The sequence below is a fragment of the Polyodon spathula genome, chromosome 5 (assembly GCF_017654505.1).
Source record: "Polyodon spathula isolate WHYD16114869_AA chromosome 5, ASM1765450v1, whole genome shotgun sequence".
NCBI classification, from domain to species: domain Eukaryota; kingdom Metazoa; phylum Chordata; class Actinopteri; order Acipenseriformes; family Polyodontidae; genus Polyodon; species Polyodon spathula.
The window spans coordinates 19,207,925-19,223,370 of record NC_054538.1 but is presented as its reverse complement, the minus strand read 5'-3'; the positions used below and the strand labels follow the sequence as shown (position 1 = coordinate 19,223,370).

Below are 15,446 nucleotides of genomic sequence, written 5' to 3'. Positions count from 1 at the left end.
ATATTACATTTAGCTTAATATTCTACAGTGATCTGTACAGAGCACTTTGACTAGTTTCTGGTTTTACTGTTGCCTCATAAGGTTTCTTCCAATTTGCTACGCTGCATTTAAGGCCATTTAGCTTTGGTTTTTACATATAAATAAAGATTTCAATTACAATAAATGGGCTTCAGAGTGACACTAAAAAGCATTGCCTTTCAAAAGCATTACTGTCTAATATCTTAGCTACAGGAATGATGGAATATGTAACAGTGTTGTAATGCATCCCAAAGGGATCGCAAAGACAGCAGTGACTAATGAGGACCACTCCGTGTTTCATTTCATATTTTCAAGACAAATGCAGATATTGATACAGCCTTGTGAAAAAAAAATACATGAACTAACACATGAATTATAAATTAAATCTGCTTCTTGATTGTGGAACTACTGGGACAAAGCCAGAAGAACTTGTTACATATATACTCCTTTATAAATACCCAACCAGCAGCAAGGGACATACAGGCACACAAATACTGTACCCAGACAGATGTGCATCCCCTTGGGATGGCTAGACCTGACAAGTATGAGTGTGATACTAATGAACACTATGTTAATATAATAAAAATATCAAAAACACTAAATGTGTATTTTATTTGCTTCATGTTTATTGATCATTAGGTTATGAATAACCCTGTTGCCTTGGATACACATACAGGTGTAGTTTGTTATTTTGTTAATAAAATAGACATCGTTTCGATATGCAAGAGACGCACCTTTCAATGCCTGCAAAAAACATTTACTGTAGTTACCATTTAAGTGTATAGGTAAGTATGCTAAAGAGTAAAGAGAATATAAAGTAATTTTGATACTTTCAGAATCTGCCTTATATGCAGATTTAAAAGTAGTAATTTTGTAGTGATGAATTTACCAGACGAAAGGTGACCAGTGTATTATTTTAGTAAGCACTGTAAATCATACATTATTTATTGAAACACATACACACACAGAGGTTGTTAACCTACCTATGGTTATTCTAAGAAAGCTCCTCCCCCAACTCAAAAGACAAGATATAAAAATATTTATGGTCATTTAAAATTTTTGGTCCCCTTCACCGTAGTGTTTTAGAAGGTCACAGGAAGCCTCTTCACAATAAGATATGCCTTCATACATGAGCCTCAAACAGTTTTCACTTAACGCACCTATTATTTGAAGGATCTTGCCAGTCATCCAAAGGGGCTTGATCTGTTAGCTTCACATTTGCAAATAACACTGCCTAATAATAATAATAATAATAATAATAATAAACAATGAGAGTACTCTGGCGAAGAAAAGGACACCTGGGATCACTAAAAAAGCATTCTGTTATTGATGCAGAGACAATCTCAAAAAGGCTTGTGCTTCACCAAATTCACTTAAAATGGGGATCACTTTCCTTCATAAAGGAGACAAATTGCCTTTCATGCACATTGCTGGAATCTGAATTTTCATGGTAATGAGACAATCACTTGCTGTGGAGCAAAGGACCAGTTTCATTATGTAAACAATTCATTCCGTGCTCTGCATCAGGAGTACTAAAAATGCCTGATCTCCAAATTGAAAACTGTTAAGAAAAAGTTTTCAGGATACCAATTTACCAAACAATTAAAACTTGTGTAGCATGTATAGCCAGGTTTTTAACTCCCCACATACTGGGCCATTTTATTTTACTAATTAAGGTAACCCCTTATCTATGTAATGTATGATTGTCTTTCTTTTTCTTTAATTGAATATGGTTTAATAGCAAAGGGGTTCCTGACAATTAATGCACACCTTTAGAGTGTTTTCATAAGTTTTTCCTGCCACTGTAGTATTCTTCATTTACATCTGAATGAATGTCTAACTTGTCATTGCAGGGTTTCCTTATTAACCTTTGCTATCTTGAATTATTTCTAAGCATGCCAAGCCATAAAAGATTGAATTATACAGATTATAGCCCTGTTCACACTTGTATCGATACGATACTAGTACAGTTTGTTTCTGTATAGAATATACCAGTATGAAACCACTTTCTGTCCTAATTCACTTTTCAATACTGGTACATGTATGTTTAAATCAAGAGTGTTCAGGTTCTGAACTTGTTTTCATGACAACAGCTGTCATATCTGTTTGAAATGGATCCCCTGTTATGTAATACAGCATGTTTTGCCGTCCTGTACATGTACAGTATTTTATTTTGGTGTTCAACCATTATTAAGAGATGGGCAGAACATGACAGGATGAGACGAACAAAAAGGCGAAAACAATTAACCGTCTTTAACAGCACGAGGTTGCAAGAGAGCAGGCTTCATCACGGCTTTGGGAATGCATTTTTTGCTTTTAGATATTCCCTCACAAGGGAATTTATTTTAGAGCGGCACTGCTCCACAGTACGTTTTACCTCATAGTCATCATCACTCATTTTGTGGAGATTACTTTGTCACTTATTTTGGCATTTTTGGTGTAGCCATGACAAAGCTACTGCTCACTGTAAAATGTAAAGCTGTTTAAAGTATTTAAACTTTAAAACAAGACGTGCGAATGTTTCAGAATATTGACAATTGTATCCATACCTTGTCGGTTTGTTTACCTGTCCCCACTTAAGATGTTCCGAGTCGTATCGAAACAGTAGCGGTACGAAACCTTTTCTGAGTTTTGTACCAATACAGTTGTATCAGTACAACACTGACAAGAACTCCAGTCTGGACAGATGTTTCGGTACAAAAATGTTATGGTAGTAAAATGTTACTGCCCATTTTCATCATGACACAGCACAAATGAGTCTGTCTTTAAATCATGCAGACCCTTCCTCACAAGACCTGCAACAGTATCCGTTGAGTGCCGTTTTTTTGGTTGTTTTTAAACTGTGCTTCGTTATTCAGGGTAGTGACTGGAGGTATCCATACCAGATTCGTGCTACAGCTTCACAGTGTTGAAAAATAAGTTACTTGCATGGAATACCTGGTTACTTATAAAACTGACTTTGCAGTTTACGGCTGGACAACGCAGAGAATTACTGTGCCAGTGTTAAGAAACAATTTAAAACAATGCAGGCCACAGCAGAGGAGATTATACCATCGTACCTGGATACATTTTTGTGGAGAGGTAGGTTCTGCAGGAATTGTCGAGTTGCATTTATAAGTATTGTGCATCAGACCACACAGCTGTGCAGGAGGTTGGACCTGTGACAGCAGGAGGGGCAGGAAATGCAACCAACCAGAAAAGAACACAGAGACTGGGGCAGAGCCAACTAAACATCCATTTAACCAAGGCTTGAAATGAATGTATATTTGGTAGCATTTTGCTACCCAAAACTCTTTGCTACTAGTTTTTTTTTTTTTTTTTTTTTTATGCAGTAGCATTATTCTGATACCTTCCGCTGCAGTTTATATGACCGATCCTGAGTGAACATGTACATAATTACCACTATTAGTTTTTTTTTAAACACATACATTATCTTTCATAAAGTGGGAAACAATTGCTAACAGAGCTTTCCGATTTGTAGATGACTGAGGTTTGTACCACCCCATGCATACACACGATGCAAATCGTCTTGGACAGTGGCAAAATAGCAACACACCCATGTGACCTGTTTTGACCAATCAGGACAGTGTATTTAAAACACCCATATAGAAATATAAATAAACATATTTAGCAGCAACACTGGAACACAAGCAGCATCAATAACCAATATATTCTAAAATAGATTTTCCAGGGTAGATCTGCAGTATACCAACTGAAAAGGAATAATTAATTTAGTGGTTTTATGCTTTGTGTGGTCTGCAATATTTGCAGCCCCACAGTTGCTATAGACTGACAGTCATTGCACCAGGAAACACACAATCCATAGCGGTTGATATGCATACTGTAGGAGCCAATCACTTGACAGCAATCCGCAATTCAAACAACATTCAACATTAAGACTTATCGTTAATACTTAAATAAAATCAAGAACAAACCTCTTAATAAAATTAAATATGAAAAATATATTTATAATGGAGAAGCCTCCAATAATTAATTAAATGGACCGGGTTTTTATTTTTTAAATAGACTTAAATTAAGAGAAAAATGTACTTAAAAAAAAAAAAATCTAACTTGTAGATGAAAATTCCCTTAAATAATTCCCTTAAATCAGCATCTTGCCAAAACATTTACCAAGCCATACATCGCATTCAAAAAGGCAGAAAAACAGTAACAATTTCTAGGCTTTAGCATTGCAAGAAACTTGATGGATGTGGGCTTTAACATTAGGGAATTACCTTACTGGGTTTGTGAAGGTCTCAGCCTACCTACCCAAGGCAATCTATATCAAACCACAATACAATGGATGGAACTGAAATTAAAAAGTTTATTACTATAGCAACAAAACTATTCTAACCACCATAACCTTAAAAACCAACACACTTGAAATTAAATAAAAATAAAAATGCTGGGATGACAAAAGTATAAAACTTCTAGAAAAACAGATACTTTAGGCTAGAAGGGATTAGTTAAAATTAGGACCTTGTGGAAATCCAAAAACAGTCGAAATGTGTAGTATATGCTGTGCAGTTCAGACTGAATTTCAATATTTAAGACAATGTTTTCTAAAGCTCACAATTGCCAACAACCTGCACTATACCCACTCTTCGGCACAGCAGAATTTATATGTGCTATAAAACAGGGCAAAAAAATTCTTGGCAATCTCTGCAGACTCTGAGATCACACAGTTGCTTTCCGATCCCTTTCCATTAAAATTAAAAGGTCTACATGTATTATAATAGTAAAACATGCAACAGTTTTCCCCCAGAGAAAGACATTTTGAATGAAAATTATATCTTTTCTGACACAGCTGCACCTGAGATTGAAAAGAATAAAAATGTACACACGCAACAATAACTCTAGATAATGTTTGCTTACAAGGGTACTGCAATTATTTTGTAACAAATTGTTGACGCTGACGCTGATGACGCTGTAACAAATTGTTTGTTTAAAATGATTGGGCCTAATCACCTATGACAAACAAAACACACTTCAAAAGTGTGAAGATGAGCCAATTCAGAGCTCAGCTGAAACAGCTCACCCAAAACAAAGATCCAGTATTAGTATTCTTCCAAAGAGAACTTTCCCTCAGCGTTCATTTTTATTTAAGCCATTAACATAATTTGGTGACACTAATGAAATCAAAATAACTTAAAAAGTAGAGCACCCAAACAGCTACTGATAACTTCATGCAAAAATGTTGCTTAGAAGAAGCAGACTCCTTTAGCTGTAAGAGGAAATATTACAGCTCAGATTGAAATAAAAAAATACTGTTTTCCTTCAAATTTAAGATGCCTTGAATTTTAGACAAAGGAAAAAATAACACATCAAATAAAGCTGCATTTACAAAGATACAACTTCAATTGGGCATATAAGAAAATGTTGTATGGATGCAGTTTGCGGCCATCTGCTGTCACACAGAGCATTACAGTTATGCACTGCTTCTCAGCTCTAGGGTGGCTATGTGGTCCAGGTTAAAGAAATGGGCTTGTAACCAAGAGGTCCCCGGTTCAAATCCCAGCTCAGCCACTGACTCATTGTGTAACCCTAAGCAAGTCACTTAACCTCCTCGTGCTCTGTCTTTCAGGTGAGATGTTGTTGTAAGTGACTCTACAACTTATGCATAGTGCACACACCCTAGTCTTGTATCTTGAAAAGCGCTTTGTGATGGTGTTCCACTATGAAAGGTGGTATATAAAAATAAAGATTATTATTATTATTATTTCCAGCTGTGATTACTCACATCTGTTTTTCTCCCAATTTGTGAATTGTGGTATTGTTTGGCATGTCAAAAAATACCAGGGTCTGATTTGTCCAAGCTGGACATTGTTAGAATTAAGTCTAATAACAAAACGCTGAAATTGTAAAAGTTTCTGTTTGAATTTCTCAGGAAGTTAATTACTATTAAATGCCTGCCTGTATTGACATGGATGATTCAAGACTGGCAAGTGACGTCTTTGTTCACCTTTTCTCGGTTGCTGTTTGTATACTTGGGTATTCACATCTTTTATTGGTGATTTTAATACACACATCACTATACTCAAATTTAAGACGCAGGACATTATTTAGAAGAAGAAATTGGTTTAAAAAGCACATCTTAAATTCAAAGGAATTGAAGAAGAAGAAGAAGAATAAGAAGAAAACAATCATCCCTGGTAAATCATTGATTTGCTCTCAGCTCCTCGACACAGGTTACATCTCCCAATATAACTGGTGGCTCTTTAAATAAAATGCTAGAGCAAAGCACCTGCTGCTGCTACTTTACCAAGATCAAGAGATCTATAAATCAGCCAAGGAAAATTAAACCCTCTTCATAATAAGAGTCTCCAATAGAAATCGAGGCTATGTACAGAACAGCGGTCCGTCTGATGTATCTTAAAGTGCAGTACCTGAGTCATTGCGTAGGTAAGATGACATTGCAGGGATAAGGCAAGACTGGCTGAGCAACTCCTGAAGCACAGACGGGAGTGCGTTGTTATTCTGTCCTCTGCCCTCTCCACTTTGGACCTCACCCGACGCTGCGTTACCTACCGGGTTGACGTAACTTCCAAGGACCTGAGAGAAAACAACAGTAAACTGTTCATCCTCAGAAAGCATACTAGGTTGTTCATTAGGTTTTTTTTCACACTTGTTGTTCAGCCTTGTTGGGTTAGGACAGGCCCCTTTACAGCCAGGTGTAATCAGAAAGCCAGAACTTTCTCAAAACCTGTCTTTAGGTCTTCAAGAATATTGATTGACTTGGGTTCTAACTGTATAAGGTCATTTTTGGGATGATGATCTGATAATATTATTACTTTATTATAGACTTGTGTGCAAAAAGACACACAAATGTGTTTGCATGTGACATTAAGTGCCAGTACAGGATGTTAGGACAAATCCTGCTGCTCCGTGTGTGCTAGACGCAATCCCCAGTGCTTACCTGCAGCAGGCAGGTGACATGCTCTTCCTCCAGCCTCTGTTTGGTTAAGGCCTGTTCTACGTCCCATCCAGACGCTGTGGAGCCGGTCCCAAAGCCTGTCCCCTTGGCCCAGTATAGCTGCTGCTCTTCACTGGAAGCACTTGCGTGTCCACTTGACACCTGAGTCTAAATCACAGACAGACACTTGTAAGTGATTCAGTGATCTGGTGATCAGCAAGTTACAATCACAGCAACAAAGCTAAATAAAATCAGGCAGTAGAGTTTGTTGAGATAACACAACACTTAAACCATTGTTTAACCATCAACAACCCCGCGATTTCCACGTGCAGCGCATGCAAGTCCAAATTTATCCTACACTGTACCTACACTTCACAGATAATTCACAACGCCACTATATACCCATGCCTGAAATGTATACGCGCTAGATAAAGACGTTAGCATTGATGAGGGTTTGAAGTGCATCTGCTTTGAAATCTATCACACAAACAATTATTTCTAAAGTGATATGCCTGCAGAAGTATTATAATATTATTATAATGCTGCCACTGTAAAAAAAAAAAAAATTATACTTGTATAATGCTGCCATTGGGGGAAAAAAAAAGATGTTATGCTGTGATCTATATTATAATGCTACAAAGGTAAAGACTGTTATTTAAGTTATATTGAAATACTGTATATCAATCACAATGTGTGTTTAAAAAAAATATAGCAAAAATTGTTTTGAAAACTGTTCAAATTGCTTATTTGAGGGCTAAGAATGAAATCTGCAAAAAAAAGCATTAATTTAACAACTTGGAAATTGAGAGGGAAGCTATCTTTACTAGTAAAGCCAAGACAAAGCAGACAGCAGTAAAACCTAGAAAGACTTGCACACTTTCCATGTCAAATAGTGTTTGCCATTTTTGTGGACATTCTAGAAAATTTTAGTTCCCTATTAAGAATAATTAAAATGATCTAGAATTAAGCAGGTAGTCTGTAAAATACTGTTTCAGTACAAACAAGAAACAGTTTGATATTAGTGTAAAAGTAAAGCAACCTAAAAAAAAAATAAACTCAAGTTCATCTTGTATCCTAACATTTCTGAAAACCCAGCTTATTTACACAAGGTAATAAAGGACAGATGGGAGATCTGTAAACATCTCTTTAAAATTGATTTCTGCCACTACACTGCAAGAGCAACAAATTAAACCTGCCAAGTTTAAAAAAAAGATTGCACAAACCTGTTTATATATGGAAAACTACTCTGTAATGAAATGCAGTGATCTGTGTTTCCAATGTATACAATAATGTACTCCTATAAACCTTATGCAACTTAAAACAGCCCTTACTCATGCAGTTATTTAAGTTGAAATTCAGCCTTTGAATACTGGCGTTCATGCTTTTATGTATGAGAAAGGCAACTCTGTCAGTAAGCCAAGAATTAACAACTTACACCTTCTTAATAAGCACTGGCATTTTCCCTTATAAAGTGGGGCAGAGATTATAGTTTCAGTTGAGTACATCTCAATTTCAAGGCCCTTAATACCTTAGAAAGACATCTCAACCTTTCTGCTTCTTATGTAAATGAGATATTCCACTAGTCCTATAGTCCCAAAGCCCAATAACCTGAGAGGGGTATAAATCAGGTGCAGTTTACATTAGCATTAACAGGATTGTGTGTTACTACAAGGCAGTCATGCCTGAGGATCATTATTGAAAGAATTAAGATGAAACACAGAATACTGTATAAAAAAAAAAAAATTAAAAAAATTGCACCTGGATCAGTTAATCCAAACTTAACACCTGGCTATCTTCTCTCCAAAGAGTAATTATACTTTGGAAAGAAGGTAGCAAACTAAAGCAGGTCGCCTAGATAGACACAAGCAGCAAGTGATATGCTCCAAATCTAAATCTCCACGTTTGTTTAAGAAAACTGTTTTATTCTGCATTCATCAGCTAAAAAAATGTTGTCTTTACAAGCAAAATGTAGCATTTATTTTGCCTGTCTACAAACAACAGCACTGATGAAAAATAATTAAATGGAAGCATTAGATTATCATCATAACCCTGGTTCCCTGAAATAGAAATGTAACCATTACCATATGGGTCTTTACCTGTTAAAGACCCAAAAATGGAATAAGATATACTGAGCATCAAAAGAAACTTATCACTATTATAACACATTTATTTTCGAAAAAAAATAAGGTATATGAATGGACTTTGACAAAATGTTCTTGGTTTCTTTTTAATCACTCGATCATTCATCCTTGACCATGACACGCTTGAGTGAAACACGTTTGTCAAACCTGGCGTGACAGTATAACCAGACATACACTGTCAATGGCAGGCCATGAACTGGGATACCAAGAGTCACAACACCTGCCCAAGATCGACTGATCATTTTGCAGCCTCTTCATGATGTCAACTGTTAATCAGATGCCTGCCCCCGAGGACCTAAACGTACTGCGCTCAACATAATTCTTTAACATATGTGTGAGTACCAAAGCCATGACGAGGGCAATATTACAGAATGACAGTGATGCTACAATGCTAAGCAGAAAGGCTGCCTTGTGCCCCAGTAACAAGTAGCTAGGGCTACAAAATTGAGTGAGTAACTCATCTCTATGCCTCTTTTGGAAGAGTCGACTGAGGAGCCACCTAGGCAGGGTTCAAAGATCGATGGCTTTGTCTCACCTTGCCTAGACCAAACTGCAGTGGCCCTCTTGATCAGTGGTAGAAGCTCTGCCGATTGGGAGAGCTTAACCACAGGGGATGTGCTGTCTGACTCCACGTCTTGCGACAGGGACACCTGCTCCTGTTTGCCCCACCTCATCAGAGGCGGCAATGGACAGCAGGTCCTCCTCTTGCCAATCTGCTCTCATAGGCCTCTGAGGCTCAAGAGGAACAGGAGGGGCAGGTGGTGCCGAACATTCACGTATTAACTCTGCGAGCACCGTTCCTTGGTGGGAAACTGTTGCCGAGAGTTTTTCCATCTGCTCTGAGTCAGCCGGTTGCTTGGAGCAGTGGGGGAGGAGGAGGAGAGGCAGAGGAAGATGAAGACTGAAGATGGCTCCCTGCATGGGCTACTTTCCCAGGTGCGTTGTCCAGTCTCCTTTGGCTATGGGGTGAGGATACAGGCACATCTCTACCAGAGGGTGATGGGGAAGAGAGCTGTGCTGGAGTGAGGGACACAGAGTGCCCTGTACAGCTGTTGGAGAAATGTTTCTCCGGCGTGCATTTGGAGAAAGATGCACAAAACTCATAAAAACTACAGTTCGTCAGTGCCTCCTGTCGGTAGTAGGCTGTGAATGACCAGGTAGAAAGCAGGTCGGTTCAGTACTGGTAGATGATTTTACCACTGGGTCAGTACAGTACCAGTACTGTACGGGCAAGGTAAGGGGTCGGCACTGCTGCGGTCCCAGAACGAAGCGGGTCAGTGACCTCGGTACCAGTACGGTACAGGTCCACCAGTTCGCAGTTACCACAGGTATCACTGTACAGGGATGTCCACCAGTGCAAGCTACTGGCAAAACTGCTCAGGTCAGTACTCGCACAAGACTGAGGAAAGCCAGCTTGTTAGAATGAACCAACAGCCCTTGTAAAGGTGATGCAAAAGCTGTCATTCGTTATCGATGGCTGCAAGAGTGTTTTCAGTGGCTGGGAAGATCACTGTGTGCATTTCATTCTTTATCGGCCCATACTCTAGCTCCTTTAAATCAGCATCTGTAAACTCCAGCGATTTGTAGTGTGGGTCCAGTACAGCCGAAAGCATCGATACTGACTGTGCATCAGTAATCTTAAACTTTGTTCGGATTTCTTCAGTCACAAGCCGTTTGAACATTTTGATGGAAGGCAAATCTTCATTTAAAAACTAGAGATGTTTGCTGATTAACCCATGCATCAGAGGATGTATGAAAGATGCAAACACGTTTGAAGTGGTCTCGCCAGACAGAACAGTACAGCGGTTTTAATGTACTTGCTAGAGATTCAGCAATTTGCCAGCTCTCGTCTTTCATTTCAAGTGTGTGGGCAACTGCAAGTTTAGTGATTCTCCTATCACTTAAGACAGCACAAACAGCACACCTTTAAGACTGCAGTTTTAAACTCCCATGCATCAGTGATGTAGTGCGCGAGAAACAAAACCTAATAATCTTGTGCTCTTGATGTCCAACGGTCTGTCGCCAAGCTTACGTGTGTAGCTTTATCTAGGGTTTCTTGCAAGTTAGTTTTCATAGTGTCATACAGATTGTGTATTCAATTTAGTATGGATGGCTGTGATGGTACCTTGTAATCGGGCTCAATGAAAGACAGCAACTGACTAAATCCATCACCTTCCACTGTGCAAATGGGTAAGCAATCTCATGCAATCATTTCTGCAATTAGTTCTGATATCCTTTCAGCTTTTCCCGGGTCACAAGTCCGCGAGCACGTAAACTGTGTAATCCGTGCCTGGCTTGCAGTGACTGATCCTTCATTGATGCTCTGTGGATGCCTCAGTCGAAGGTGGTTCAGCATTCTACCAGTGGAGCCTTCCCGATAAACTAAACTGCATGAACAAACTGTACACCTGACAGTACTTTCATCAATTTAAAAAAAAAAAATCCCAAACGGGACTTTTCTTTTTAGATTTAGACATGTCGTTCATACACGTGTTTTTACAATCTTTACTACCGCATCAGAGGAAATAGTTGATTAATGCACATCACTTTGATTGGTTTAGGACCGATCACATGAGAGAACACAACAGGATAGGGGAGGAGGGGGATTGTGGGTTGATGCAAATGTAAAAAGGCAAAACTACTGTAAGTTACAGATGTAGAATAAAGATGTAATATAAGGAAACATTCTTTTTTTTTGTCAAGTGGGGTTTAACAATAGAACCGCCATGCGGGTCATTGTGACCCATTTTGCATTTAAAATGTGAATTATTCTTCTGTTGTAAGTCGTATGTGTATATCCGTTTTTTACTTTTCCTAAATATATCAATTAATTATCCTGACGGCGTTTGACAGCCAGAACTGCAAAGATTTGTTCTACCTAGAACCGCAACGCCACAATACATGTCTTTATTTTAATATAACCCAAAATATTTATTATTTTTGTAAATGCAACAAACAAGACACGCCCCCTCCTCCTAGCACACTTTTTTTTTCTAAGCCTTTGTTTGTAGACTGACTACGAGACAGAGATTGGTATGATAGTGGATTTGTCAAGATGCCAACTCAATGAAAGCCTAGTTGCTTACTTTTCAATGAACCTGGGACAACAATCCTTTGTTTTCTTCTACAAATGCAACTGGGAAAATATCAGAAGGAATCATTTAATCTTGAAAGTAGTCATTTTGATTGGAATACGGCAAGATGCACTCAGATGCTTACAGCAAACTGAAATGACAGGTAGGATAACAACTTATGTGCCTAATATGAAACGTATTTTATATATTTTTTATATTACTTTTAGAAAAAAAAAAAAACTAAGGTTTTACATGTTTTTATGTACCAGTTTACACGTGTTTACACAATAGTTACAACACAGCTCCTGGATGCAGGCACAGTCCGCTGGCAGACGCGTACGCTCCTCCATAGAGTACAATGTAGCTCTCATACCGGAAGTAGTGTTATATTTTACTTTTACGTAGTATTAGAAACAATGATTTCGGTTTTACAGTTTTGTGTGTACATATACGGATTTATATCTGTACACAGGAATATGTACATACCCGTTTCTTTTGAAATGCGTATTTTATTATATTTGACTTTGTAGTCGTGCTGTATATGCACTCATTATAAAAATAAAGCATTTTATGTTTAACTTTCCATTTAAATGAGGTGTTTCTGCGATGCAAATGTTAGATGTGATGTTCATGAATATAACTTTTCAGTTGTATCCAATAGTATGTCTTTCATTTTCTTAACAAAGCAGTTTAAAAAAAGATCAAAGTGATCCAGGTTGCGGTTCTAGGTAGTTCGAAAATCTGGCAGTTCTAGTGTTAAACTGATACTAATTTTTTTTAAACTAAAATATTTTTTATCCACGTTTACCATTTAAAATCTTACAGCCTTAGTAAATACCCATATGGTAATGGTTACATTTCGACCTTGAAAGGGAACCAGATGACTAGAAGAGAGGGAATTCATTTGTCATATTAGAAATAACTTCACAAGCACTTGCTTGAATTGTAACAGTGGTCTTGAATAATTTGCAATGTCACAATGGCTTGAATGGCTACCTGCAGTAATTAAAGTCCTATGATAATCTGAGAGTAGATTGTTAACCTCGGGCTGAACTCACCTCCGCATGGTTGGGACCCGCATTAGGCACTCTGGGGGCATGGTGGCTTAGTGCAGACAGACAGGCCAGGATGAGATGGATTGCACCAATCTCCAAAGCCATGCGCCTTAGGAGAACTCCATCATCTGTAGTCAATGGTGTGGTGCTGAATAAAGTGCGCAGGACGTGGAATGGGAGAGTGGGGAGAACATTCGCTGATGGGGACTGCAGAATGTGACCTGGGTGGTAAAAGAACATGACAGAAAACAAATCAAGTACAAGCTACCACACTGCATCCCTACCCCAATGAGACAACTCTCAGAATGAACTGCTGCAGGGTACTTACAGTACATTCATAAAATGTTACCACATAAAATAAATATGAAAAAGTATGAGTATCAAAGGATAGTTAGACAGTTGTAAATATTCCCACATTACATGATTCACATTCCAAGCCTTTACAAACATCTCTTACTTCGCAATAATTGGAATACTGCATTCACATAGCAATCTTCATTAAAAAATTATTGTAGTTTTGTCAGCTTTTTTTGCATGCAAGACATTTGTATGAAAAAGTTTTAAAGCAGAATTTCATGAAGATCACTTACTGCCTTCTCCATCGTCAGTCACTCCCAGTACCAATCGCAGGAGACACTGAGCGTGTTTTCTCTCTTTAAGCAACACTTCTGCGTAGCCGGGCAAGCGGAGGAAGAGTCCAAAGGCCGCAAGCGAGTGGGCGGGAATGGGAGACATGGTCTGCACAGGAGACTTGATGGGCGGGGGTTCAGCAGCTATTGTTTCCGGGGCCTCATAGACTAGCTCTCCAGACTGCTCAATGGTGACCCACTCAAACTGGTCACTGTCCTTTGGCTTCTCTTGGGTGGTGGAGCCTACCACTGGAGCACTCACCTAGATTTTACAAATGAACGCATGCATTAAGTAAAGCAGTATAACACATAATGGGAACTAATGCTGTTTCATTTCAGATTTATCTTGAAAATGTTCTAGGTCAAAAAATTGACCCCCTATAATATATGGCTGGCATAAAATCACTTAATTTGTTTAGGAAATAAATGATCTGCCAATCACGCTAATATTTTCATATTTTATTAGAATGCTAACATGAAACACAATTTAAATTTTCCTGTTGTCTTTGGCTCTCAAGGCACTGTTCTATAATATTATTCCCACAAGAACTCCAGAACAGCATATTTGACCTTCAAGTCCTTCGACAAATGGAACAAAAATATTCTTACTGCCAAGTGTTGCACACTAACCCTCTAAAGCCATTATTAAATTTCCTACAGCAAAACCTGACTGGATTTCCTTCTTCAACAGAGACTCATGAAATGAGCAGAGGCACACAGTCATAAAAAGGTGATGTTATCTGGCTTTATAAAATAAAGAGCTTTTAGCATTATGAAAATGTCTGGAAGTCAAGCAAAAAGTGACTTGCCTGTTGGATGACATCAGGGTACAACATTGGTAATCTCTCAGCTATGAGTGCCAGGCCACCCATTCCAGCAAATACTTGAAGGGGAGACTGAATTGGGTTGGTTTCCAGGAGGGACTCATCGATGGCAGCATCAATGCACTCGTCTCCTTGTGCCATAACCTCATCTTCAGGACAGCTATTTAACATCTCCCCATGTTCTAGAAAGAAAGAAAGAAAGACAATGCAATTTTTACTAATCTGGTTTATTACAGGTGGAATTAAATACTGCAACACCCTGTAAATAATGATAAAGTTTTATAAACATTTCTAGAAAAAAGGAATTTACCTACTTAACAAGTGTATCAGAATACAAAAGCCACGGTCTACAAACTTGTTGATGCTCATAAAGTATCAGAGTAGAAAAATGAACATGTCTAAGACTTTTGTATAGCAGTGTGTATATATACAAAGCTTTGTGAACCCCTTAGGATTTTCGCATATTTAAAACATAAAATGTTATTGGATCTTAATCTACATCCTAATAATACATAAAGATAACCTGATTAAAAAAATTGATGATAATATTCAAACATTTACTTATCCACAAATGATTCAACATTCAGTATCCATATGTGAAAAAGAATGTGAACCTTTAGATGATTCAGTAACTGGTGGCACCCCCTTGAACAGCAATGACTTCAACTAAGCATTTCCTGTAACTGTTAGCCAGTCTCTCACATCAGTTTTGAGGAATTCCTCCTTACAGAACTGCTTCAACTCGATGACATTTGAGGACTTCCTTGCATGGACAACTTGCTTCAGGTCCTG

At 38.2% G+C, this 15,446-nt stretch overlaps 1 protein-coding gene across 9 annotated transcripts in view; it reads right to left on the bottom strand.

Annotated features, from left to right (window-relative positions):
• The window catches only part of LOC121315672 (baculoviral IAP repeat-containing protein 6-like), a 148,264-nt gene that overhangs the window by 57,858 nt on the left and 74,960 nt on the right, over nt 1–15,446 (bottom strand). For all 9 annotated transcript variants that reach the window (XM_041249960.1, XM_041249962.1, XM_041249961.1 and 6 more), the window contains 5 exons: nt 14,640–14,836; nt 13,792–14,092; nt 13,205–13,422; nt 6,935–7,099; nt 6,405–6,570 (listed from right to left, as the gene is read on the bottom strand). In XM_041249960.1, the coding sequence (XP_041105894.1) occupies nt 6,405–6,570; nt 6,935–7,099; nt 13,205–13,422; nt 13,792–14,092; nt 14,640–14,836 (1,047 nt within the window). The remainder of the gene's footprint in view (nt 1–6,404; nt 6,571–6,934; nt 7,100–13,204; nt 13,423–13,791; nt 14,093–14,639; nt 14,837–15,446) is intronic.